The sequence below is a fragment of the Oncorhynchus kisutch genome, unplaced genomic scaffold (assembly GCF_002021735.2).
Source record: "Oncorhynchus kisutch isolate 150728-3 unplaced genomic scaffold, Okis_V2 Okis01b-Okis20b_hom, whole genome shotgun sequence".
Lineage (NCBI taxonomy): Eukaryota > Metazoa > Chordata > Actinopteri > Salmoniformes > Salmonidae > Oncorhynchus > Oncorhynchus kisutch.
In genome coordinates, this window is record NW_022261978.1 from 12512387 (window position 1) to 12537386 (window position 25000).

Here is a 25000-nt window from a genome sequence, read left to right on the forward strand (position 1 = left end):
CCTGGCACACAACTAATGTAATATCTCTGAGCAGGCACTGATGGTTAAATAGAACTACTGTTCACTGATGGTTAAATAGAACTACTGTTCACTGATGGTTATATAGAACTACTGTTCACTGATGGTTAAATAGAACTACTGTTCACTGATGGTTAAATCCACTGATGGTTATATAGAACTACTGTTCACTGATGGTTAAATCCACTGATGGTTATATAGAACTACTGTTCACTGATGGTTAAATAGAACTACTGTTCACTGATGGTTAAATAGAACTACTGTTCACTGATGGTTAAATCCACTGATGGTTAAATAGAACTACTGTTCACTGATGGTTAAATAGAACTACTGTTCACTGATGGTTAAATAGAACTACTGTTCACTGATGGTTAAATAGAACTGCTGTTCACTGATGGTTACTTGACTTAGGAGTGGACTTAGGAGTGGTCTTAGGAGTGGTCTTAGGAGTGGACTTGGTAGTGGACTTAGTAGAGGACTTGGTAGTGGACTTAGGAGTGGACTTAGGAGTGGACTTAGGAGTGGTCTTAGGAGTGGACTTGGGAGTGGACTTAGGAGTGGACTTAGGAGTGGTCTTAGGAGTGGTCTTAGGAGTGGTCTTAGGAGTGGACTTAGGAGTGGTCTTAGGAGTGGTCTTAGGAGTGGTCTTAGGAGTGGACTTAGGAGTGGTCTTAGGAGTGGTCTTAGGAGTGGACTTAGGAGTGGACTTAGGAGTGGACTTAGGAGTGGACTTAGGCCAAACACTTCCAGAAAGTGTATTTGATATTGGACACAGCAGTATGTTTAACTGAAGAGCTGATACAAGAGAGATTCTACAGCCAAACAAAGGAACAGATTAAGCGGCGTCATACACAGCTGACACACATTATACAGCAGGGCATAGACCTTACACACAACAGGTGACTCATTAAGTTGCTGTGTGTGTGTTGCTCCCAGTGTGAGAGAGAGAGCATAGGGGAAGGGGTCAAACTAGAAAAACTAGATCTGTAACTTCACCTACACAGTTTGTGTTCATCTTTCCGACAGCAGATGTCTTTCCGACAGCAGATCAATCACATGACGTGGTCTGTCTGTCAAACAGTAGTAGAAAGATCAAGCTAAAATAACTACATCTTATCCAGCCACACACACACACACACACACACGGAGACACACAGACACACACACACACACAGAGAGAGACACACACACAGAGACACACACACACACACACACACACACAGAGAGAGAGACACACACAGAGACACACACACACACACAGAGACACACACACACACACAGAGACACACACACACAGAGAGACACACACACAGAGAGACACACACACACAGAGACACACACACACAGAGATGTCCTGTATGTGTGTGTGTGTGTCTATGTGTGTGTGTGTGTGTGTGTGTGTGTCTCTGTGTGTGTGTGTGTCTCTGTGTGTGTGTGTCTCTGTGTGTGTGTGTCTCTCTGTGTGTGTGTCTCTCTGTGTGTTGTGTGTCTCTGTGTGTGTGTGTGTGTCTCTGTGTGTGTGTGTGTGTCTCTGTGTGTGTGTCTCTCTCTCTGTGTGTGTGTGTGTGTGTGTGTGTGTCTCTGTGTGTGTGTCTCTCTCTCTCTGTGTGTGTGTGTGTCTGTGTGTCTCCGTGTGTGTGTGTGTGTGGCTGGATAAGATGTAGTTATTTTAGCTTGATCTTTCTACTACTGTTTGACAGACAGACCACGTCATGTGATTGATCTGCTGTCGGAAAGACACCATCATTATCCTTTTGTGCTTTAATCTTTCTCTGTGTGTGTGTGTTCGTGCATTCATGCGTGTGTGTGTGTAGGCGTTAGGTGCAAGCTAGCAGCATTCTTCTCAGTGAAGCACAGCACCTCACTACCCAGCTACCACCCGGTACTCTACCCTGCACCTTAGAGACTATCACTACCCGGCTACCACCCGGTACTATACCCTGCACCTTAGAGACTATCACTACGCGGCTACCACCCGGTACTCTACCCTGCACCTTAGAGTCTATCACTACCTGGCTACCACCCGGTACTATACCCTGCACCTTAGAGTCTATCACTACCCGGCTACCACCCGGTACTATACCCTGCACCTTAGAGACTATCACTACGCGGCTACCACCCGGTACTCTACCCTGCACCTTAGAGTCTATCACTCCCTGGCTACCACCCGGTACTATACCTTACCTCATCCTATATAACCTCATCCTTACCTCATCCTATATAACTATAACTATAACTATAACAATAATTTACTGCACTGGTGAAACACAATCATTTACTGCACTGCTGGAGATAGAAACACAATCATTTACTGCACTGCTGGATCTAGAAACACAATCATTTACTGTACTGCTGGATCTAGGAACACAATCATTTCACTGTTACCTGCCTTAACATCTGATAATAAACACATATCTGATTTGAGCCTGTTTGTGGTAGATTGCATGTAAAGCAGTGTGGATGATGTTGACCTGACACACCTTGATGCTTCTCCTGACCACACGATGACAATGACATGTAAAGCAGTGTGGATGATGTCACAATGACATTTAAAGCAGTGTGTATGATGTTACAATGACATGTAAAGCAGTGTGGATGATGTCACAATGACATGTAAAGCAGTGTGGATGATGTCACAATGACATTTAAAGCAGTGTGTATGATGTTACAATGACATGTAAAGCAGTGTGGATGATGTCACAATGACATGTAAAGCAGTGTGGATGATTTCATAATGACATGTAAAAGCAGTGTGGATGATGTCACAATGACATGTAAAGCAGTGTGTATGATGTCACAATGACATGTAAAGCAGTGTGTATGATGTCACAATGACATGCCGGTAGCTCTCTAATATAGTCACTGCATTCATCATAATAGTCCGAACTACACAAGGCTTCTAGCAGCTGGAGTGTGATTACCTCGGGCCCTCCACCTTCTCCATATCTGTCTCCCTGATTAATTCACTCTATATCTCTGTCCACATCTGTCTCCCTGATTAATTCACTCTATATCTCTCTGTCCATATCTGTCTCTCTGATTAATTCACTCTATATCTCTCTGTCCATATCTGTCTCTCTGATTCATTCACTCTATATCTCTCTGTCCATATCTGTCTCTCTGATTCATTCACTCTATATCTCTCTGTCCATATCTGTCTCCCTGATTCATTCACTCTATATCTCTCTGTCCATATCTGTCTCCCTGATTCATTCACTCTCTATATCTCTCTGTCCATATCTGTCTCCCTGTTTCATTCACTCTATATCTCTCTGTCCATATCTGTCTCCCTGATTCATTCACTCTCTATATCTCTCTGTCCATATCTGTCTCCCTGTTTCATTCACTCTATATCTCTGTCCATATCTGTCTCCCTGTTTCATTCACTCTCTCTCTCTGTCCATATCTGTCTCTCTGATTAATTCACTCTCTATCTCTCTGTCCATATCAGTCTCCCTGTTTCATTCACTCTTGTCTGCATTAGGCTCTGGGTTGAAGTTTCCCCCATGGTACAGATCCAGTATCAGCTTCCCCTCCTCCAATCCTTCCCTTAACCATTGGTGGGGAACAATGTTAAACCGACCCAAGATCAGTATCTAGGGACAACGTCACCCTTCTCTCTATGTTGTGTGAGAAAAGGCCTGCATAACCTGTTATCTTGTGTTCCATGAACTATATCCCCAGAGACCAGTTGACTCTATTATAGCAACCTGTTATAGTGATAATAACCGGTTATCTTCTGTCCCTAGATCAGTGATATCTGTTTCCAGCTGACCCCATGACAGTCATTGTCTCATCATCATGAGATCACGCCACCTCTTCCTCCTGATCTACCTCACAGCTCTCCGCTGCTACTGGGGTAAGTACAGTAGAGTACAAAAGACTGCAGTATAATACAATAGAGAGTGGAATACAGTAGACAGTAGAATACAGTAGACAGTAGAATACAGTAGAATACAGTAGACAGTAGAATACAGTAGAATACAGACAGTATAATACAATAGAGAGTGGAATACAGTAGAGAACAGTAGAGTAAAATAGAACACAGTAGAATACAGTAGACAATAGAATACAGTAGAATACAGACAGTATAATACAATAGAGAGTGGAATACAGTAGAGAACAGTAGAGTAAAATAGAACACAGTAGAGTACAGTACATTACAGTAGAATACAGTATTGTAGTATAATACAGTAGAATACAGACAGCAGAATAGAATAGAATACAGTAGACAGTAGAATACAGTATTGTAGTATAATACAGTAGAATACAGTAGACAGTAGAATACAGTATTGTAGTATAATACAGTAGAATACAGTAGACAGTAGAATACAGTATTGTAGTATAATACAGTAGAATACAGTAGACAGTAGAATACAGTATTGTAGTATAATACAGTAGAATACAGACAGTATAATATAATAGAATATAGTAGACAGCAGAGTACAGTAAAATATAGCAGAGTACAGTACATTACAGTACAGTAGAATACAGTAGAGAACAGTAGAATACAGTACATTACAGTAGAATACAGTAGACAGTAGAATACAGTAGAAAACAGACAGTAGAATATAATAGAATACAGTAGACAGTAGAATACAGTTGAGTATAATACAGTAGAATACAGTAGACAGTAGAATACAGTATTGTAGTATAATACAGTAGAATACAGTAGACAGTAGAATACAGTATTGTAGTATAATACAGTAGAATGCAGACAGTAGAATATAATAGAATAAAGTAGACAGCAGAGTACAGTAAAATATAGCAGAGTACAGTAAATATAGCAGAGTACAGTCAAATATAGCAGAATACAGTAAAATATAGCAGAGTACAGTAAATATAGCAGAGTACAGTCAAATATAGCAGAATACAGTAAAATATAGCAGAGTACAGTAAATATAGCAGAGTACAGTCAAATATAGCAGAATACAGTAAAATATAGCAGAGTACAGTAAATATAGCAGAGTACAGTATAGTTTAGTACAGTAGAATACAGTAGACAGTAGAGTACAGTAGAGTACAGTACAGTAGAATACAGTAGACAGTAGAGTACAGTACAGTATAGTATAGTACAGTAGAGTAAAGTATAGTAGAGTACAGTAGAATACAGTATAGTATAGTTCAATAGACAGAACAGTATAGTACAGTATAGTACAGTAGACAGTAAATTATAGTATAGTATAGTACAGTAGACAGTACAGAATAGTAAAGTACAGTATAGTACAGTACAGTAGTGTATAGTATTGTATAGAGCAGTAGTGTATAATAGAGTACAGTACAGTACAGTAGTGTATAGTATTGTACAGCTCTCCGCTGCTACTGGGGTAAGTACAGTAGAGTACAAAAGACTGCAGTATAATACAATAGAGAGTGGAATACAGTAGAGAACAGTAGAGTAAAATAGAACACAGTAGAGTACAGTAGAATACAGTAGACAGTAGAATACAGTAGAATACAGACAGTATAATACAATAGAGAGTGGAATACAGTAGAGAACAGTAGACAGTAGAATACAGTATTGTAGTATAATACAGTAGAATACAGTAGACAGTAGAATACAGTATTGTAGTATAATACAGTAGAATGCAGACAGTAGAATATAATAGAATAAAGTAGATAGCAGAGTACAGTAAAATATAGCAGAATACAGTCAAATATAGCAGAGTACAGTAAATATAGCAGAGTACAGTATAGTTTAGTACAGTAGAATACAGTAGACAGTAGAGTACAGTAGAGTACAGTACAGTAGAATACAGTAGACAGTAGAGTACAGTACAGTATAGTATAGTACAGTAGAGTAAAGTATAGTAGAGTACAGTAGAATACAGTATAGTATAGTTCAGTAGACAGAACAGTATAGTACAGTACAGTAGTGTATAGTATTGTATAGAACAGTAGTGTATAATAGAGTACAGTACAGTACAGTAGTGTATAGTATTGTACAGTACAGTAGTGTATAGTAGAGTAGACAGTAGTGTATATTATTGTATAGTACAGTAGTGTATAGTAGAGTACAGTACAGTAGTGTATAGTATTGTATAGTACAGTAGTGTATAGTAGAGTACAGTACAGTAGTGTATATTAGAGTACAGTACAGTAGTGTATAGTATTGTATAGTACAGTAGTGTATAGTAGAGTACAGTACAGTAGTGTATAGTATTGTATAGTACAGTAGTGTATAGTAGAGTACAGTACAGTAGTGTATAGTAGAGTACAGTACAGTAGTGTATAGTATTGTATAGTACAGTAGTGTATATTAGAGTACAGTACAGTAGTGTATATTAGAGTACAGTACAGTAGTGTATAGTATTGTATAGTACAGTAGTGTATAGTAGAGTACAGTAGTGTATAGTAGAGTACAGTAGTGTATAGTATTGTATAGTACAGTACAGTAGTGTATAGTATTGTATAGTAGAGTAGTGTATAGTACAGTAGACAGTAGTGTATAGTATTGTATAGTACAGTAGTGTATAGTATTGTATAGTACAGTAGTGTATAGTATTGTATAGTACAGTAGTGTATAGTAGAGTACAGTACAGTAGTGTATATTAGAGTACAGTACAGTAGTGTATAGTATTGTATAGTACAGTAGTGTATAGTAGAGTACAGTACAGTAGTGTATAGTATTGTATAGTACAGTAGTGTATAGTAGAGTACAGTACAGTAGTGTATAGTAGAGTACAGTACAGTAGTGTATAGTATTGTATAGTACAGTAGTGTATATTAGAGTACAGTACAGTAGTGTATATTAGAGTACAGTACAGTAGTGTATAGTATTGTATAGTACAGTAGTGTATAGTAGAGTACAGTAGTGTATAGTATTGTATAGTACAGTACAGTAGTGTATAGTATTGTATAGTAGAGTAGTGTATAGTACAGTAGACAGTAGTGTATAGTATTGTATAGTACAGTAGTGTATAGTATTGTATAGTACAGTAGTGTATAGTATTGTATAGTACAGTAGTGTATAGTAGAGTACAGGAGACAGAAATGTATAGTATTGTATAGTACAGTAGTGTATAGTAGAGTACAGTAGACAGAAGTGTATAGTATTGTATAGTACAGTACAGTAGTGTATAGTATTGTATAGTACAGTAGACAGTAGTGTATAGTATTGTATAGTAGAGTAGTGTATAGTAGAGTACAGTAGACAGTAGTGTATAGTATTGTATAGTACAGTAGTGTATAGTATTGTATAGTACAGTAGTGTATAGTATAGTAGAGTACAGTAGTGTATAGTATAGTAGTGTATAGTAGAGTACAGTACAGTAGTGTATAGTAGAGTACAGTACAGTAGTGTATAGTAGAGTAGTGTATAGTAGAGTAGTGTATAGTATAGTACAGTAGTGTATAGTAGAGTACAGTAGACAGTAGTGTATAGTAGATTACAGTACAGTAGTGTATAGTATTGTATAGTACAGTAGTGTATAGTAGAGTACAGTAGACAGTAGTATATAGTATTGTATAGTACAGTCGACAGTCGTGTATAGTAGAGTACAGTAGACAGTAGTGTATAGTATTGTATAGTACAGTAGTGTACTGTATAGTACAGTAGACAGTAGTGTATAGTAGAGTACAGTAGACAGTAGTGTATTGTATAGTACAGTAGACAGTAGTGTATAGTAGAGTACAGTACAGTAGTGTATAGTAGAGTACAGTAGTGTATAGTATTGTATAGTACAGTACAGTAGTGTATAGTATTGTATAGTAGAGTAGTGTATAGTAGAGTACAGTAGACAGTAGTGTATAGTATTGTATAGTACAGTAGTGTATAGTATTGTATAGCACAGTAGTGTGTAGTATTGTATAGTACAGTAGTGTATAGTAGAGTACAGTAGACATAAATGTATAGTATTGTATAGTACAGTAGTGTATAGTAGAGTACAGTAGACAGAAGTGTATAGTATTGTATAGTACAGTAGACAGTAGTGTATAGTATTGTATAGTAGAGTAGTGTATAGTAGAGTACAGTAGACAGTAGTGTATAGTATTGTATAGTACAGTAGTGTATAGTATTGTATAGTACAGTAGTGTATAGTATAGTAGAGTACAGTAGTGTATAGTAGAGTACAGTACAGTAGTGTACAGTACAGTAGTGTACAGTACAGTAGTGTATAGTAGAGTAGTGTATAGTAGAGTAGTGTATAGTACAGTACAGTAGTGTATAGTATTGTATAGTAGAGTAGTGTATAGTAGAGTAGTGTATAGTAGAGTAGTGTATAGTAGAGTAGTGTATAGTAGAGTAGTGTACAATACAGTAGTGTATAGTATTGTATAGTAGAGTAGTGTATAGTATTGTATAGTAGTGTAGTGTATAGTATTGTATAGTAGTGTATAGGAGAGTACAGTACAGTAGTGTATAGTATTGTATAGTAGAGTAGTGTATAGTATTGTACAGTAGTGTATAGTAGAGTAGTGTATAGTATTGTATAGTAGAGTAGTGTATAGTATAGTACAGTAGTGTATAGTAGAGTAGTGTACAGTAGAGTAGTGTATAGTAGAGTAGTGTACAGTAGAGTAGTGTATAGTAGAGTAGTGTATAGTACAGTAGTGTATAGTAGAGTAGTGTATAGTGGAGTAGTGTATAGTACAGTAGTGTATAGTAGAGTAGTGTATAGTAGAGTAGTGTACAGTACAGTAGTGTATAGTAGAGTAGTGTACAGTACAGTAGTGTATAGTAGAGTAGTGTACAGTACAGTAGTGTATAGTATTGTATAGTAGTGTATAGTAGAGTACAGTAGAGTAGTGTACAGTAGAGTAGTGTATAGTATTGTTTAGTAGAGTAGTGTATAGTAGGGTACAGTAGAGTAGTGTACAGTAGAGCAGTGTATAGTATTGTATAGTAGAGCAGTGTATAGTAGAGTAGTGTACAGTACAGTAGTGTATAGTATTGTATAGTAGAGTAGTGTATAGTAGAGTAGTGTACAGTACAGTAGTGTATAGTATTGTATAGTAGAGTAGTGTATAGTATTGTATAGTAGAGTAGTGTATAGTATTGTATAGTAGTGTATAGTAGAGTACAGTACAGTAGAGTATAGTATTGTATAGTAGAGTAGTGTATAGTATTGTATAGTATTGTATAGTAGAGTACAGTAGTGTATAGTAGAGTACAGTAGAGTATAGTATTGTAAAGTAGAGTAGTGTATAGAATTGTATAGTAGAGTAGTGTATAGTATTGTATAGTAGTGTATAGTAGAGTACAGTACAGTAGTGTATAGTATTGTATAGTAGAGTAGTGTTTAGTATTGTATAGTAGAGTAGTGTATAGTATTGTATAGTAGAGTAGTGTATAGTATTGTATAGTAGAGTAGTGTATAGTATTGTATCGTGGTGTATAGTAGATTACAGTACAGTAGTGTATAGTAGAGTACAGTAGAGTATAGTATTGTATAGTACAGTAGTGTATAGTATTGTATAGTAGAGTATAGTAGAGTACAGTAGAGTAGTGTATAGTACAGTAGAGTAGTGTATAGTATTGTATAGTAGAGTAGTGTATAGTAGAGTACAGTAGAGTAGTGTATAGTAAAGTATAGTACAGTAGTGTATAGTAGTGTATAGTACAGTAGAGTAGTGTATAGTAGAGTATAGTAGTGTATAGTAGAGTAGTGTATAGTATAGTATAGTAAAGTAGTGTATAGTAGAGTATAGTAGTGTATAGTAGAGTAGAGTACAGTAGTGTATAGTAGAGTAGTGTATAGTATAGTACAGTAGTGTATAGTAGAGTAGTGTATAGTACAGTACAGTAGTGTATAGTATAGTAGAGTACAGTAGTGTATAGTAGAGTAGTGTATAGTATTGTATAGTAGAGTAGTGTATAGTATTGTATAGTAGTGTATAGTAGAGTACAGTAGTGTATAGTAGAGTACAGTAGTGTATAGTAGAGTAGTGTATAGTATTGTATAGTAGAGTGGTGTATAGTATTGTATAGTAGTGTATAGTACAGTACAGTAGAGTACAATAGAGTACAGTAGAGTATAGTAGAGTACAGTAGAGTATGGTAGAGTACAGTAGAGTATAGTAGAGTACAGTATAGTATAGTAGAGTACAGTGGAGTAGTGTATAGTGTTGTATAGTGGTGTATAGTATTGTATAGTAGAGTAGTGTGTAGTATTGTATAGTAGTGTATAGTACAGTGGAGTAGTGTATAGTAGAGTACAGTAGAGTACAGTAGAGTAGAGTAGAGTAGAGTAGAGTACAGTAGAGTATAGTAGAGTAGTGTATAGTAGAGTACAGTAGAGTACAGTAGAGTATAGTAGAGTACAGTAGAGTGCAGTAGAGTATAGTAGAGTAGTGTATAGTAGAGTACAGTAGAGTAGAGTAGAGTACAGTAGAGTAGTGTACAGTAGAGTAGTGTACAGTAGAGTACAGTAGAGTACAGTAGAGTACAGTAGAGTATAGTATTGTATAGTAGAGTAGTGTATAGTATTGTATAGTAGTGTAGTGTATAGTAGTGTATAGGAGAGTACAGTACAGTAGTGTATAGTATTGTATAGTAGAGTAGTGTATAGTATTGTACAGTAGTGTATAGTAGAGTAGTGTATAGTATTGTATAGTAGAGTAGTGTATAATATAGTAGAGTAGTGTATAGTAGAGTAGTGTACAGTAGAGTAGTGTATAGTAGAGTAGTGTACAGTAGAGTAGTGTATAGTAGAGTAGTGTATAGTACAGTAGTGTATAGTAGAGTAGTGTATAGTAGAGTAGTGTATAGTACAGTAGTGTATAGTAGAGTAGTGTATAGTAGAGTAGTGTACAGTACAGTAGTGTATAGTAGAGTAGTGTACAGTACAGTAGTGTATAGTAGAGTAGTGTACAGTACAGTAGTGTATAGTAGAGTAGTGTACAGTACAGTAGTGTATAGTATTGTATAGTAGTGTATAGTAGAGTACAGTAGAGTAGTGTACAGTAGAGTAGTGTATAGTATTGTTTAGTAGAGTAGTGTATAGTAGGGTACAGTAGAGTAGTGTACAGTAGAGCAGTGTATAGTATTGTATAGTAGAGTAGTGTATAGTAGAGTAGTGTACAGTACAGTAGTGTATAGTATTGTATAGTAGAGTAGTGTATAGTAGAGTAGTGTACAGTACAGTAGTGTATAGTATTGTATAGTAGAGTAGTGTATAGTATTGTATAGTAGAGTAGTGTATAGTATTGTATAGTAGAGTAGTGTATAGTATTGTATAGTAGAGTAGTGTATAGTATTGTATAGTAGTGTATAGTAGAGTACAGTACAGTAGAGTATAGTATTGTATAGTAGAGTAGTGTATAGTATTGTATAGTAGTGTATAGTAGAGTACAGTAGTGTATAGTAGAGTACAGTAGAGTATAGTATTGTAAAGTAGAGTAGTGTATATAATTGTATAGTAGAGTAGTGTATAGTATTGTATAGTAGTGTATAGTAGAGTACAGTACAGTAGTGTATAGTATTGTATAGTAGAGTAGTGTTTAGTATTGTATAGTAGAGTAGTGTATAGTATTGTATAGTAGAGTAGTGTATAGTATTGTATAGTAGAGTAGTGTATAGTATTGTATCGTAGTGTATAGTAGATTACAGTACAGTAGTGTATAGTAGAGTACAGTAGAGTACAGTATTGTATAGTACAGTAGTGTATAGTATTGTATAGTAGAGTATAGTAGAGTACAGTAGAGTAGTGTATAGTACAGTAGAGTAGTGTATAGTATTGTATAGTAGAGTAGTGTATAGTAGAGTACAGTAGAGTAGTGTATAGTAAAGTATAGTACAGTAGTGTATAGTAGTGTATAGTACAGTAGAGTAGTGTATAGTAGAGTATAGTAGTGTATAGTAGAGTAGTGTATAGTATAGTATAGTGGAGTAGTGTATAGTAGAGTATAGTAGTGTATAGTAGAGTAGAGTACAGTAGTGTATAGTAGAGTAGTGTATAGTATAGTACAGTAGTGTATAGTAGAGTAGTGTATAGTACAGTACAGTAGTGTATAGTATAGTAGAGTACAGTAGTGTATAGTAGAGTAGTGTATAGTATTGTATAGTAGAGTAGTGTATAGTATTGTATAGTAGTGTATAGTAGAGTACAGTAGTGTATAGTAGAGTACAGTAGTGTATAGTAGAGTAGTGTATAGTATTGTATAGTAGAGTGGTGTATAGTATTGTATAGTAGTGTATAGTACAGTACAGTAGAGTACAATAGAGTACAGTAGAGTATAGTAGAGTACAGTAGAGTATGGTAGAGTACAGTAGAGTATAGTAGAGTACAGTATAGTATAGTAGAGTACAGTGGAGTAGTGTATAGTGTTGTATAGTGGTGTATAGTATTGTATAGTAGAGTAGTGTGTAGTATTGTATAGTAGTGTATAGTACAGTGGAGTAGTGTATAGTAGAGTACAGTAGAGTACAGTAGAGTAGAGTAGAGTAGAGTAGAGTACAGTAGAGTATAGTAGAGTAGTGTATAGTAGAGTACAGTAGAGTACAGTAGAGTATAGTAGAGTACAGTAGAGTGCAGTAGAGTATAGTAGAGTAGTGTATAGTAGAGTACAGTAGAGTAGAGTAGAGTACAGTAGAGTAGTGTACAGTAGAGTAGTGTACAGTAGAGTACAGTAGAGTACAGTAGAGTACAGTAGAGTATAGTATTGTATAGTAGAGTAGTGTATAGTATTGTATAGTAGTGTAGTGTATAGTAGTGTATAGGAGAGTACAGTACAGTAGTGTATAGTATTGTATAGTAGAGTAGTGTATAGTATTGTACAGTAGTGTATAGTAGAGTAGTGTATAGTATTGTATAGTAGAGTAGTGTATAATATAGTAGAGTAGTGTATAGTAGAGTAGTGTACAGTAGAGTAGTGTATAGTAGAGTAGTGTACAGTAGAGTAGTGTATAGTAGAGTAGTGTATAGTACAGTAGTGTATAGTAGAGTAGTGTATAGTAGAGTAGTGTATAGTACAGTAGTGTATAGTAGAGTAGTGTATAGTAGAGTAGTGTACAGTACAGTAGTGTATAGTAGAGTAGTGTACAGTACAGTAGTGTATAGTAGAGTAGTGTACAGTACAGTAGTGTATAGTAGAGTAGTGTACAGTACAGTAGTGTATAGTATTGTATAGTAGTGTATAGTAGAGTACAGTAGAGTAGTGTACAGTAGAGTAGTGTATAGTATTGTTTAGTAGAGTAGTGTATAGTAGGGTACAGTAGAGTAGTGTACAGTAGAGCAGTGTATAGTATTGTATAGTAGAGTAGTGTATAGTAGAGTAGTGTACAGTACAGTAGTGTATAGTATTGTATAGTAGAGTAGTGTATAGTAGAGTAGTGTACAGTACAGTAGTGTATAGTATTGTATAGTAGAGTAGTGTATAGTATTGTATAGTAGAGTAGTGTATAGTATTGTATAGTAGAGTAGTGTATAGTATTGTATAGTAGTGTATAGTAGAGTACAGTACAGTAGAGTATAGTATTGTATAGTAGAGTAGTGTATAGTATTGTATAGTAGTGTATAGTAGAGTACAGTAGTGTATAGTAGAGTACAGTAGAGTATAGTATTGTAAAGTAGAGTAGTGTATATAATTGTATAGTAGAGTAGTGTATAGTATTGTATAGTAGTGTATAGTAGAGTACAGTACAGTAGTGTATAGTATTGTATAGTAGAGTAGTGTTTAGTATTGTATAGTAGAGTAGTGTATAGTATTGTATAGTAGAGTAGTGTATAGTATTGTATAGTAGAGTAGTGTATAGTATTGTATCGTAGTGTATAGTAGATTACAGTACAGTAGTGTATAGTAGAGTACAGTAGAGTACAGTATTGTATAGTACAGTAGTGTATAGTATTGTATAGTAGAGTATAGTAGAGTACAGTAGAGTAGTGTATAGTACAGTAGAGTAGTGTATAGTATTGTATAGTAGAGTAGTGTATAGTAGAGTACAGTAGAGTAGTGTATAGTAAAGTATAGTACAGTAGTGTATAGTAGTGTATAGTACAGTAGAGTAGTGTATAGTAGAGTATAGTAGTGTATAGTAGAGTAGTGTATAGTATAGTATAGTGGAGTAGTGTATAGTAGAGTATAGTAGTGTATAGTAGAGTAGAGTACAGTAGTGTATAGTAGAGTAGTGTATAGTATAGTATAGTACAGTAGTGTATAGTAGAGTAGTGTATAGTAGAGTATAGTAGTGTATAGTAGAGTAGAGTACAGTAGTGTATAGTAGAGTAGTGTATAGCATAGTATAGTACAGTAGTGTATAGTAGAGTAGTGTATAGTACAGTACCGTAGTGTATAGTATAGTAGAGTACAGTAGTGTACAGTAGAGTAGTGTATAGTATTGTATAGTAGAGTAGTGTATAGTATTGTATAGTAGTGTATAGTACAGTAGAGTAGTGTATAGTAGAGTACAGTAGTGTATAGTAGAGTACAGTAGTGTATAGTAGAGTAGTGTATAGTATTGTATAGTAGAGTGGTGTATAGTATTGTATAGTAGTGTATAGTACAGTACAGTAGAGTACAGTAGAGTACAGTAGAGTATAGTAGAGTACAGTAGAGTATAGTAGAGTACAGTAGAGTATAGTAGAGTACAGTATAGTATAGTAGAGTACAGTAGAGTAGTGTATAGTTTTGTATAGTGGTGTGTAGTATTGTATAGTAGAGTAGTGTGTAGTATTGTATAGTAGTGTATAGTACAGTAGAGTAGTGTATAGTAGAGTACAGTAGTGTATAGTAGAGTACAGTAGAGTACAGTAGAGTACAGTAGAGTAGAGTGGAGTACAGTAGAGTAGAGTAGTGTATAGTAGAGTACAGTAGAGTACAGTAGAGTATAGTAGAGTACAGTAGAGTACAGTAGAGTACAGTAGAGTATAGTAGAGTAGTGTATAGTAGAGTACAGTAGAGTACAGTAGAGTAGTGTATAGTAGTGTATAGTAGAGTACAGTAGAGTACAGTAGAGTAGAGTACAGTAGAGTATAGTAGTGTATAGTAGAGTAGTGTATAGTAGTGTATAGTAGAGTACAGTAGAGTAGTGTACAGTAGAGTACAGTAGAGTACAGTAGAGTACAGTAGAGTAGAGTAGAGTACAGTAGAGTACAGTAGAGTACAGTAGAGTACAGTAGAGTACAGTAGAGTAGAGTAGTGTACAGTAGAGTACAGTAGAGTACAGTAGAGTACAGTAGAGTAGAGTAGAGTAGAGTAGAGTACAGTAGAGTACAGTAGAGTACAGTAGAGTACAGTAGAGTACAGTAGAGTACAGTAGAGTAGAGTAGTGTACAGTAGAGTACAGTAGAGTACAGTAGAGTACAGTAGAGTAGAGTAGAGTAGAGTAGAGTACAGTAGAGTACAGTAGAGTACAGTAGAGTACAGTAGAGTAGTGTACAGTAGAGTACAGTAGAGTACAGTAGAGTACAGTAGAGTAGAGTATAGTAGAGTACAGTAGAGTACAGTAGAGTATAGTAGAGTACAGTAGAGTATAGTAGAGTACAGTAGAGTACAGTAGAGTAGAGTATAGTAGAGTACAGTAGAGTACAGTAGAGTAGAGAGCAGGTCCACTGTAGTCAAGGGCAGGGTCAGGTAAATGCTGCAAATGTAAATACATGACATTTTAATGGATGCTGTGGCTTTTTATTACATAGAAAACCTGGATATCTGTATTGACATTTGCACATGTATTCCCCTGATAGTAGGGAGAGAGAGAGACAGATGCAGAAGGGAAAGAGAGAGAGGGTGAGGTGGGGGGCAGAGAGAGAGACAGACAGATGCAGAAGGGAAAGAGAGAGAGGGTGAGGTGGGGGATAGAGAGAGAGAGACAGACAGATGCAGAAGGGAAAGAGAGAGAGGGCGAGGTGGGGGGTAGAGAGAGAGAGTGGGGGGGGAGGTGGAGGGAAAGAGAGAGAGGGTGAGGTGGGGGGTAGAGAGAGAGAGTGGGGGGGGTGGTGGAAGGAAAGAGAGAGAGGGTGAGGTGGGGGGTAGAGAGAGAGAGTGGGGTGGGGGGTGGAGGGAAAGAGAGAGAGGGTGAGGTGGGGGTAGAGAGAGAGAGTGGGGTGGGGGGTGGAGGGAAAGAGAGAGAGGGTGAGGTGGGGGGGTAGAGAGAGAGAGTGGGGGGGTGGAGGGAAAGAGAGAGAGGGTGAGGTGGGGGGTAGAGAGAGAGAGTGGGGGGGGGAAAGAGAGAGAGAGAGAGAGAGTGGGGGGTAGAGAGAGAGAGTGGGGGGTGGAGGGAAAGAGAGAGAGAGTGAGAGAGAGAGAGAGTGGGGGGTGGAGGGAAAGAGAGAGAGAGAGTGAGAGAGAGAGAGAGAGAGAGAGAGAGAGAGAGTGGGGGGTAGAGAGAGAGAGTGGGGGGGGGGTGGAGGGAAAGAGAGAGAGGGTGAGGTGGGGGGTAAGAGAGAGAGAGTGGGGGGGGGGGGTGAAGGGAAAGAGAGAGAGGGTGAGGTGGGGGGTAGAGAGAGAGAGGTGGGGGGGGGTGAAGGGAAAGAGAGAGAGGGTGAGGTGGGGGGTAGAGAGAGAGAGTGGGGGGGGGGGGGGTGGAAGGAAAGAGAGAGAGGGTGAGGTGGGGGTAGAGAGAGAGAGTGGGGGGGGGTGAAGGGAAAGAGAGAGAGGTGAGGTGGGGGGGTAGAGAGAGAGAGTGGGGGGGGGGGGTGAAGGGAAAGAGAGAGAGGGTGAGGTGGGGGGTAGAGAGAGAGAGTGGGGTGGGGTGAAGGGAAAGAGAGAGAGAGTGAGAGAGATAAGACAGAATAACAGTTATTAACAGTCCTGTCAAATGAATTAGAAGAATTCACGTTTTAATTAATTGCCACCACAATCAATCACTTTCTTCTCAGATTAAAGCAATTATATAAACACGTTCAACTATTAAACCAATAAATGATGTCATTGTGTTCCCACAGGAGCATCAGATGCACAACGGTAAGTCATTGTCATCTGAGCCACATTCCAGTCCAGAATGAGGCCTATAACAACACTTAACAATCAGCTCTAGATTCTTTGAGGATTCTTTGGTGTAACTTTAGAACTCTAGAAGGTTCTCTGTGTCCTCATGATTCTTCTTCTATAAGTTAGGCAGCTGAAATATGTAAAGAATTTTTCAGACATTTTATTTTTGTCTTTTAATGCTTCACCCTGCCCTGCTGATGGAAACTTAAAGAAATGAGACCTGCCTTACGCAAGAACTGTGTACTCAGGTGAGTGCTAGAATTCAACCACTCCCTCACCCTCCACCCCCCCTCTCTCTCTCTCTGTCTGCCCCACACCTCTCTCTCTCTCCCTCCCTCTCTCTCCTTCCATTTCTCCATCCCTCTCTCTCTCTCCCTCTACTCCCCCCCCTCTCTCTCCCCCACCATACTCTATCTCTCTTTCCCTTCTCCATCTGTTTCCCTTCTCCACCCCCCCTCTCTCTTTCTGTCTGTCCCCCCCACTCTCTCTCTACCCCCCACCTCGCTCTATCTCTCTTTCCCTTCTGCATCTGTCTCTCTCTCTCCCTTCACCCCCCCCCTCTCTATCTATCTCTCTCCCTTCACTCCCCCCCCCTCTCTCTCTCCCTTCACTCCCCCCTCCCTCTCTCTCTCTCTCCCTCTCTCCTTCCCTCCACCCTACTCTCTCTCTCTACCCCCCACCTCACCCTCTCTCTCTTTCCCACCTTCATCTGTCTGTCTCTCTCTCCCTTCACTCCCCCCCTCTCTCTCTCTCCCTTCACTCCCCCCCCCCTCTCTCTCTCCCTCTCTCCTTCCCTCCACCCCACTCTCTCTCTCTACCCCCCACCTCGCTCTCTCTTTCTTTCCCTTCTGCATTTGTCTGTCTCTCTCTCCCCTCACCCCCCCCTCTCTCTCTCTCCCTCTCTCCTTCCCTCCACCCCTCTCTCTCTCTCTGTCAATCCCCCACCTCTCTATCTCTCCCTTCCTCTCTCTCTTTCCCTCCCTCCATCCCTCTGTCTCTCTCTCATAAAAACATGTCTAACAAGGTAAAAGGTCAGAGTGATTCAGTAGAATCAAACAGGTTTGACATGTTTGATATTTGTGTAAGTCTCCGTAGCTGTACATCGACACGTGTGTCGTTCTTTGAACATGTCATTTCTCCATTGATACCCAGTGTGTGGACAGAGGGTCACACACCTCTCTCATGTTAGTCTCTGAGGAAACAACATGTCCCAAACAGGGCCCTATTCCCTATTTAGTGCACTACTGGTCAAAAGTGGTGAATTGGGATGCCATATGGGATACATAACATGTTTATAAAGTTCAACCAATAGTAATCCACCATCAGATGAATCAGGTGTGTTAGTGCCGGGCTGGAACAAAAGCCTGCGCTGACACCCTGCGGCCCTCAGGGACACTGGTTTAGAATGTGTTCTGTTGGGGGAACAGGAGGAGTTGGGAAACACTGGTTTAGAATGTGTTCTGTTGTGAGAGTTGGGAAACACTGGTTTAGAATGTGCTCTGTTGGGGGAACTGGAGGAGTTGGGAAACACTGGTTTAGAATGTGCTCTGTTGGGGGAACAGGAGGAGTTGGGAAACACTGGTTTAGAATGTGTTCTGTTGGGGGAACAGGAGGAGTTGGGAAACACTGGTTTAGAATGTGTTCTGTTGGGGGAACAGGAGGAGTTGGGGAAACACTGGTTTAGAATGTGTTCTGTTGGGGGAACAGGAGGAGTTGGGAAACACTGATCTAGAAAAACAGTTGACCTGACTTAGCCCGTGTCACATGACTTAGCTTGCATCACATGACTTAGCCCGCGTCACATGACTTAGCCTATGTGACATGACTTACCTTATGTGACATGACTTAGCTTATGTGACATGACTTAGCTTATGTGACATGACTTAGCCCGCGTCACATGACTTAGCCTATGTGACATGACTTAGCTTATGTGACATGACTTAGCCCGCGTCACAAACTGAACCCTATTTCCTGCATGGGTCCTGGTCAAAAGGTGTTCACTGTAGAGGGATCAGGGGGCCATTTGTAACGCAGACAGAGGTACGATCTAACACCTGATGACAGACTGATGAGGACCTAGAATAACACAATGATTTGTCTTTAGCTGCATCACGTGACACTACCAACAATCTAACTGATGCAGATATAGTAGGATGTAGCAGGACACTACCAACAATCTAACTGATGCAGATATAGTAGGATGTAGCAGGACACTACCAACAATCTAACTGATGCAGATATAGTAGGATGTAACAGGACACTACCAACAATCTAACTGATGCAGATATAGTAGGATGTAACAGGACACTACCAACAATCTAACTGATGCAGATATAGTAGGATGTAACAGGACACTACCAACAATCTAACTGATGCAGATATAGTAGGATGTAACAGGACACTACCAACAATCTAACTGATGCAGATATAGTAGGATGTAACAGGACACTACCAACAATCTAACTGATACAGATATAGTAGAATGTAGCAGGACACTACCAACAATCTAACTGATACAGATATAGTAGGATGTAACAGGACACTACCAACAATCTAACTGATACAGATATAGTAGAATGTAGCAGGACACTACCAACAGTCTAACTGATGCAGATATAGTAGGAAACTACCAACAATCTAACTGATGCAGATATAGTAGGATGTAACAGGACACTACCAACAATCTAACTGATGTAGATATAGTAGAATGTAACAGGACACTACCAACAATCTAACTGATGCAGATATAGTAGAATGTAACAGGACACTACCAACAATCTAACTGATGCAGATATAGTAGGATGTAACAGGACACTACCAACAATCTAACTGATGCAGATATAGTAGAATGTAACAGGACACTACCAACAATCTAACTGATGCAGATATAGTAGGATGTAGCAGGACACTACCAACAATCTAACTGATACAGATATAGTAGAATGTAGCAGGACACTACCAACAATCTAACTGATGCAGATATAGTAGGATGGAACAGGACACTACCAACAATCTAACTGATGCAGATATAGTAGGATGTAGCAGGACACTACCAACAGTCTAACTGATGCAGATATAGTAGGATGTAGTAACAGGATACTACCAACAATCTAACTGATACAGATATAGTAGGATGTAACAGGACACTACCAACAATCTAACTGATACAGATATAGTAGGATGTAACAGGACACTACCAACAATCTAACTGATGCAGATATAGTAGAATGTAACAGGACACTACCAACAATCTAACTGATGCAGATATAGTAGAATGTAACAGGACACTACCAACAATCTAACTGATGCAGATATAGTAGGATGTAACAGGACACTACCAACAATCTAACTGATGCAGATATAGTAGGATGTAGTAACAGGATACTACCAACAATCTAACTGATACAGATATAGTAGGATGTAACAGGACACTACCAACAATCTAACTGATGCAGATATAGTAGAATGTAACAGGACACTACCAACAATCTAACTGATACAGATATAGTAGGATGTAACAGGACACTACCAACAATCTAACTGATACAGATATAGTAGGATGTAACAGGACACTACCAACAATCTAACTGATACAGATATAGTAGGATGTAACAGGACACTACCAACAATCTAACTGATGCAGATATAGTAGGATGTAACAGGACACTACCAACAATCTAACTGATGCAGATATAGTAGGATGTAACAGGACACTACCAACAATCTAACTGATGCAGATATAGTAGGATGTAACAGGACACTACCAACAATCTAACTGATGCAGATATAGTAGGATGTAACAGGACACTACCAACAATCTAACTGATGCAGATATAGTAGGATGTAACAGGACACTACCAACAATCTAACTGATGCAGATATAGTAGGATGTAACAGGACACTACCAACAATCTAACTGATGCAGATATAGTAGGATGTAGCAGGACACTACCAACAATCTAACTGATACAGATATAGTAGAATGTAGCAGGACACTACCAACAATCTAACTGATACAGATATAGTAGGATGTAGCAGGACACAATCTAACTGATGCAGATATAGTAGGATGTAACAGGACACTACCAACAATCTAACTGATGCAGATATAGTAGGATGTAGCAGGACACAATCTAACTGATGCAGATATAGTAGGATGTAACAGGACACTACCAACAATCTAACTGATGCAGATATAGTAGGATGTAGCAGGACACAATCTAACTGATGCAGATATAGTAGAATGTAGCAGGACACTACCAACAATCTAACTGATGCAGATATAGTAGAATGTAGCAGGACACTACCAACAATCTAACTGATGCAGATATAGTAGGAAACTACCAACAATCTAACTGATGCAGATATAGTAGGAAACTACCAACAATCTAACTGATGCAGATATAGTAGAATGTAACAGGACACTACCAACAATCTAACTGATGCAGATATAGTAGGAAACTACCAACAATCTAACTGATGCAGATATAGTAGAATGTAGGAACAGGAAGTCATGATGTATCTGTTATTGTCCATCCCCAGGCTGGTGATCCTACCTCTAACTTCCTCCAGTGTGTGGGTCTGCCAGCTACAGACACAGGGAGAGACCATCTGCAGAACCTGAAGGACACCATTGACGCTGCCCTGGATGTCTACTCCTTCATGGTAGCTTGATACATCCCCAGACCTGCATTCAAATACTATCTGAAACCTTTCAAATGTACCGAACAAAAATATAAACGCAACATTGATTTTACCGTGTTACAGTTCACATAAGGAATAAGTCGATTGAAATAAATGCATTAGGCCCTAATCTATGGATTTCACATGACTGGGCAGAGGTGTAGCTATGGTTGGGCCTGGGAGGGCATAAGCCCACCCACTGGGGAGCCAGGCCCAGCCAATCAGAATTAGTTTTCTCTAAAACAACGTTGGGAATGTGGCTTTATGGTAGAGAAGTTAACATGCAATTCTCTAGCAACAGTTCTGGTGGACATTCCTGCATTCAGCATACCAATTGAAACGCTCCTTCAAAACATCAACACACCTTATTTGATTGGAATGTTGACATGGCTCCAGAACTTCAGAACTGATCTGAACATTCCGTCAGCGGAATGCCATTTCTCAGTGACAGACAATAATGCAAGTGACAGATGGGTAGAAGTGCTGAGCGATGTGAAGCCAAGTATGGACTCCACGGCTCGTCCTTCCCATAATGAACAACTGCTATAGGATCAGATCTGAGTAAACGGGGACTAACCATCATGACGTTGATAGTGAACCAAGCGTTGGTTCAGTTGGTAGGATGTCGTTGAGGGTGTGAAGAAACGTATGTTATGAAACACACCACGGTGGTGAAGCTCACCAGATGCCAAGTCACTGCTACTAGGACGGGCCTTTACTTAACATGTACAGTAGAACATTATGCTTAGTCAACCCTCTCTGGCAATATCATGTTATTGCACTTAAAAGAGAGCCTGCACTTCTCCCAAGTCTGACTGTACCAAACTCTCACCCCCCACCCCCCAGAGGCTGACCCCACTCTCATCACCGACCCCACTCTCACCCCCCCATCACCCCCCACTCTCATCACCGACCCCACTCTCACCCCCCCATCACCCCCCACTCTCATCACCGGACCCCACTCTCACCCCCCCATCACCCCCCACTCTCATCACCCCCCACCCCCCAGAGGCTGACCCCACTCTCACCCCCCCATCACCCCCCACTCTCATCACCCCCCACCCCCCAGAGGCTGACCCCACTCTCATCACCCACCCCACTCTCATCACCCACCCCACTTTCATCACCCCCCACTCTCATCACCCCCCAGAGGCTGACCCCACTCTCATCACCCCCCAGAGGCTGACCCCACTCTCATCATCCCCCCCCCCAGAGGCTGACCCCACTCTCATCACCCCCAGAGGCTGACCCCACTCTCATCACCCACCCCACTCTCATCACCCCCCCCCCCACTCTCATCACCCCCCCAGAGGCTGACCCCACTCTCATCACCCCTCAGAGGCTGACCCCACTCTCATCACCCACCCCACTCTCATCACCCCCCCCCACTCTCATCACCCCCCAGAGGCTGACCCCACTCTCATCACCCACCCCATCTCTCATGACCCCCCACCCCCCAGAGGCTGACCCCACTCTCATCACCCCCCAGAGGCTGACCCCACTCTCATCACCCCCCAGAGGCTGACCCCACTCTCACCACCCACCCCACTCTCATCACCCCCCCCCACTCTCATCACCCACCCCCACTCTCATCACCCCCCCCCCACTCTCATCACCCCCCAGAGGCTGACCCCACTCTCATCACCCCCCAGAGGCTGACCCCACTCTCATCACCCCCACCCCCCAGAGGCTGACCCCACTCTCATCACCCCCCACCACCCAGAGGCTGACCCCACTCTCATCACCCCCCCCCACTCTCATCACCCCCCCCCACTCTCATCACCCCCCAGAGGCTGACCCCACTCTCATCACCCACCCCACTCTCATCACCCCCCACCCCCAGAGGCTGACCCCACTCTCATCACCCACCCCACTTCATCACCCCCCCACCCCCCAGAGGCTGACCCCACTCTCATCACCCCCCAGAGACTGACCCCACTCTCATCACCCCCCACCCCCCAGAGGCTGACCCCACTCTCATCACCCCCCACCACCCAGAGGCTGACCCCCACTCTCATCACCCCCCCCACTCTCATCACCCACCCCACTCTCAGCACCCCCCACTCTCATCACCCCCCAGAGGCTGACCCCACTCTCATCACCCACCCCCACTCTCATCACCCCCACCCCCCAGAGGCTGACCCCACTCTCATCACCCCCCACCCCCCAGAGGCTGACCCCACTCTCATCACCCCCCCACCACCCAGAGGCTGACCCCACTCTCATCACCCCCCACCCCCCAGAGGCTGACCCCACTCTCATCACCCCCCAGAGGCTGACCCCACTCTCATCACCTCCTACTCTCTTCACGCCCCCCACTCTCATCACGCCCCCCACTCTCATCACCCACCCATTCTCACCCCCCCCCCCCCCCCCCCCCCCCCCACTCTCATCACCCCCTGGAGCCTACCAACTAAACATGATCCCCCTGCAGAGCTATAATCTCCTAACCAGTCTCTCTCCCCCTGCAGAGCTATAGTCTCCTAACCAGTCTCTCTCCCCCTGCAGAGCTATAATCTCCTAACCAGTCTCTCTCCCCCTGCAGAGCTATAGTCTCCGAACCAGTCTCTCTCCCTCCCCTCCAGAGGTCCAGTCTATCCCTGTTGTTGGGTCTACAACTGGATATCTGACAACACAGAAGCTGAGGTCTACCAGCATGTTATTATATACTTAACCCATGTCTCCCCCTCTCCAGAAATCCAGTCTATCCCAGACCCCAGTGTTCGGACTAGAACTGGGTATCATTGTGAACCTTAATCCCCTGTCTCCCCCACTCCAGAGATCCAGTCTATCCCAGACCCCAGTGTTAGGACTAGAGCTGGGTATCATTGTGAACCTTAACCCCTGTCTCCCCCTCTCCAGAGATCCAGTCTATCCCAGACCCCAGTGTTAGGACTAGAGCTGGGTATCAGTGTGAACCTTAACCCCTGTCTCCCCCTCTCCAGAGATCCAGTCTATCACAGACCCCAGTGTTCAGACTAGAGCTGGGTATCAGTGTGAACCTTAACCCCTGTCTCCCCCTCTGCAGAGATCCAGTCTATCCCAGACCCCAGTGTTCAAACTAGAGCTGGGTATCAGTGTGAACCCAGAGACAGAAGCCTACCAAGATGAGGACCTGATAAAGGTGTGGATGGAGGTGAAACTGAAACCACTCCTCTCCAGCATCTCCAGAGGGTTCCTAACCTGCCTCAGCAACAAGAACTTCAGCTGCAACACCTACCAGACCATGTATAACCATTACTATATATAATATAAGATCACCTACCAGACCATGTTATAATATCACCTACCAGACCATGTTATAATACCACCTACCAGACCATGTTATAATACCACCTACCAGACCATGTTATAACATCACCTACCAGACCATGTTATAACATCACCTACCAGACCATGTATTACCATTACTATATATAATATAATATCA

The 25000-nt window shown here is 40.8% G+C and overlaps 1 protein-coding gene across 1 annotated transcript in view; it reads left to right on the forward strand.

Moving 5' to 3' along the window:
* LOC109885747 (uncharacterized) overlaps positions 1-25000 on the forward strand; it is a 71025-nt gene that overhangs the window by 2347 nt on the left and 43678 nt on the right. Inside the window, exons 2-6 of the mRNA XM_031811089.1 lie at positions 3768-3877; positions 16842-16860; positions 17099-17135; positions 21430-21552; positions 24599-24798. Of these exons, the coding sequence (XP_031666949.1) occupies positions 3820-3877; positions 16842-16860; positions 17099-17135; positions 21430-21552; positions 24599-24798 (437 nt within the window). The 5' untranslated portion in view covers positions 3768-3819. The remainder of the gene's footprint in view (positions 1-3767; positions 3878-16841; positions 16861-17098; positions 17136-21429; positions 21553-24598; positions 24799-25000) is intronic.